The 2,296-nt window shown below is 41.2% G+C and overlaps 1 protein-coding gene across 1 annotated transcript; it reads left to right on the top strand.

Moving 5' to 3' along the window:
• Positions 1–247: 247 nt before the first annotated feature.
• arpin (actin related protein 2/3 complex inhibitor) lies at positions 248–1,504 on the top strand. Its single transcript, XM_010785136.1, has 3 exons — positions 248–253; positions 478–709; positions 1,097–1,504. Exons 1-3 carry the CDS (start codon positions 248–250, stop codon positions 1,354–1,356), a joined length of 498 nt encoding a protein of 165 aa, XP_010783438.1. The 3' UTR covers positions 1,357–1,504.
• Positions 1,505–2,296: the final 792 nt, after the last annotated feature.

The following is a 2,296-nucleotide window of genomic DNA, read 5'->3' as shown; positions in this document are numbered from 1 at the left end:
CAGTTTCTCTAGTTTTACTATTTAAAGGTACTGTATGTGTTTGAGTAAAATTATTTTATTTTGTATTTTATTCTCTAAGCATTTCTCTGTGTTGGAATTCAACAGACGCTGGAATGGAATGGCTGCCATACATATTGAGATTTAAGAACAATGTGGAGTGGTCCCTTGATGCTCCGGAGCTGTACTGAATATACACAGGGAAAATCATCTGTATGCATCACTTTGCTTATTTTTGCCGCGCTAACCTATGTCAGTAATGCAGAAAATAGGAACCACAGAGCACTACATGAACCACATGGCTTCATGTTGGGGAGATTAAGCGTTTCTGACTTTCTCTATGCAAATGTGTTGTCTAATTGGTGAAGATGCTTTTATTATTTGCTTGTGTTGTTCCATCTGGCTGTAGACTGTTCTAAAGTTGCAGTGCGCTGAGCTTTCAGAGCCAGTGTGAGTTGTTGTGTCTTCTAACTTCATCAGCTTTATAAATATGTTGTCTCCTCAGAGGTGGAAGCTAAAGGCGGGTCGGACCGCCTCTCTGAGCATCAGCTGTCAGCGACGGTGAACAAATCTGAGCTGCTGAAGATTACCGACAAACACCGCCCCGACGGGACCTGGGCCTTCTGGTACCCCGAGGCAGAGATGGAGCAAACAGAACTGGAGACGGGACAGGAAGTACGGCTGAAGACCAGAGGAAACAGTCCTTTCATATGTGAGGCCAAACCCTGCTGATTTACTGCTTTAAATGTACCGTAGAAAGGAGAAAACAGTGAATGTGCATCCGGTACACTCATTAAAGGAAAGGATACTCTAAGATTTGAAGTAAAATGAATTGAGATAAACTGTTAAAGAACAAATGATAACTAAATAATGACTCCCAATGTTTTTTTCCAAACTTTGAGAGTTATTTGGTCATGATTATTTCATGTTAAAGTGAAATATGTAAGATCTGTGAACACCCGCGGAAGATCTGTAAGCTGACGTACCTTTGTTTCGTTGAATTATCTTCATTTTTGTTGTTTTACGTTTTTGTGTTCTCTTTTTCTTTTGGCTCAATCAATTAAATAAATGAACTTTCCACCTTCATTGTGTCTTCCAGTCTCCTTAGCCGAGGTGGACGGTCACACTGTGACCAAGTGTAACTTCGCTGGAGATGAGAAGGCAGGAGCATCGTGGACGGAGAAGATCTTGGCCAACAAAACGGAGAGAGCCAGCTCCCAGATGCCCGGGGGAGAGGGAGAGGGAGCGGAGGAGGACGAGTGGGTGAGGACGGGAGGACACCTTCCAAATCTCACCCAAGATGAAATACTGGGGCTAATAAAACCTACCTTATTAGTAGTTATAGCGGTGCAGGAATGAGAACTGCATCCTGGAAATAAGTTAGCATTTTAGCACTTTCTCCTCTCCTCTGTCTCAAAGTCAGTAAACACCCCACTGGTATGTGGGAAGCTTCTCTGTGTCATACAAACAGTAGCACGTGAACATTAGCCTTTAGCTTAGTTTACATGCTGTATTCTGTGTATTGCCTTTCAACTAAATGTGAAAGTATCATTGTGCAGCCGACAATTGAGTGGCCCGACCAAGCAAGGAGGCAGAGGCAGAACTAGTGATGGGACGAGCAAAACTGGTGCGTCAGCACTGTGCCGAGAGCCCAAGAGTGAAACCCCGTATTGGTGCGTGTATTGCTTTAAGAACTAATCACGTGACCGATACAGGAAGTGTATCGGTTGAATTTGTTGCGCCAAAGTGTGTTTATAATAGGGGTGCACCGAATGGGAAATTCTTCACCGAAACCGATACCGAAAATAGGAAACAGTTGGCCGAAAACCGAATGCCGAAAGGCCGAAAATGATTAATAGAAATATATATATATAATGTATACATTTTTTACCAATGTTGTTCAGCTGCCTGATTATGGAAAAATAAATGATTATGGCAAAACTTAACTTAAATAATAATCACTATTATGGGTGCATAAAACATTTATTCAGCACTTTTGAATGCATACAGTACATTAATTCCAAGTCAAGTGCATTTTCTTTTCTCTGTAGGATAACTACAACAAAGTGCATTCAGAACAAAGCCAAGGTGCTTTAAAACTACATAAACATCTAGGCCAGTAGGCCTACAACAAACTAGTGTAAATAAAGACTGTAACAGCCAGGCCTTCAACAACAACAAATGCACCTATAAGTGCATGTATACAAATTTGCAAGCTGGATAAATCCACATGAATGTAACTATTTACAAATGAAATTACAATTGAATTTCAAGAATCTGTAAATAAGGCTGTCTGTCC

This window comes from Notothenia coriiceps, unplaced genomic scaffold, assembly GCF_000735185.1.
Source record: "Notothenia coriiceps isolate Sejong01 unplaced genomic scaffold, NC01 NC01_scaffold00027178, whole genome shotgun sequence".
NCBI lineage: Eukaryota > Metazoa > Chordata > Actinopteri > Perciformes > Nototheniidae > Notothenia > Notothenia coriiceps.
The sequence above is the reverse complement of the archived record's forward strand: the minus strand, read 5'-3'. Positions and strand labels throughout refer to the sequence as shown.

Coding starts and splice junctions, on each gene's coding strand:
- arpin (XM_010785136.1), top strand. Junction 710..1,096: donor AGGAAACAGTCCTTTCATAT/GTGAGGCCAAAC, acceptor TGTGTCTTCCAG/TCTCCTTAGCCGAGGTGGAC.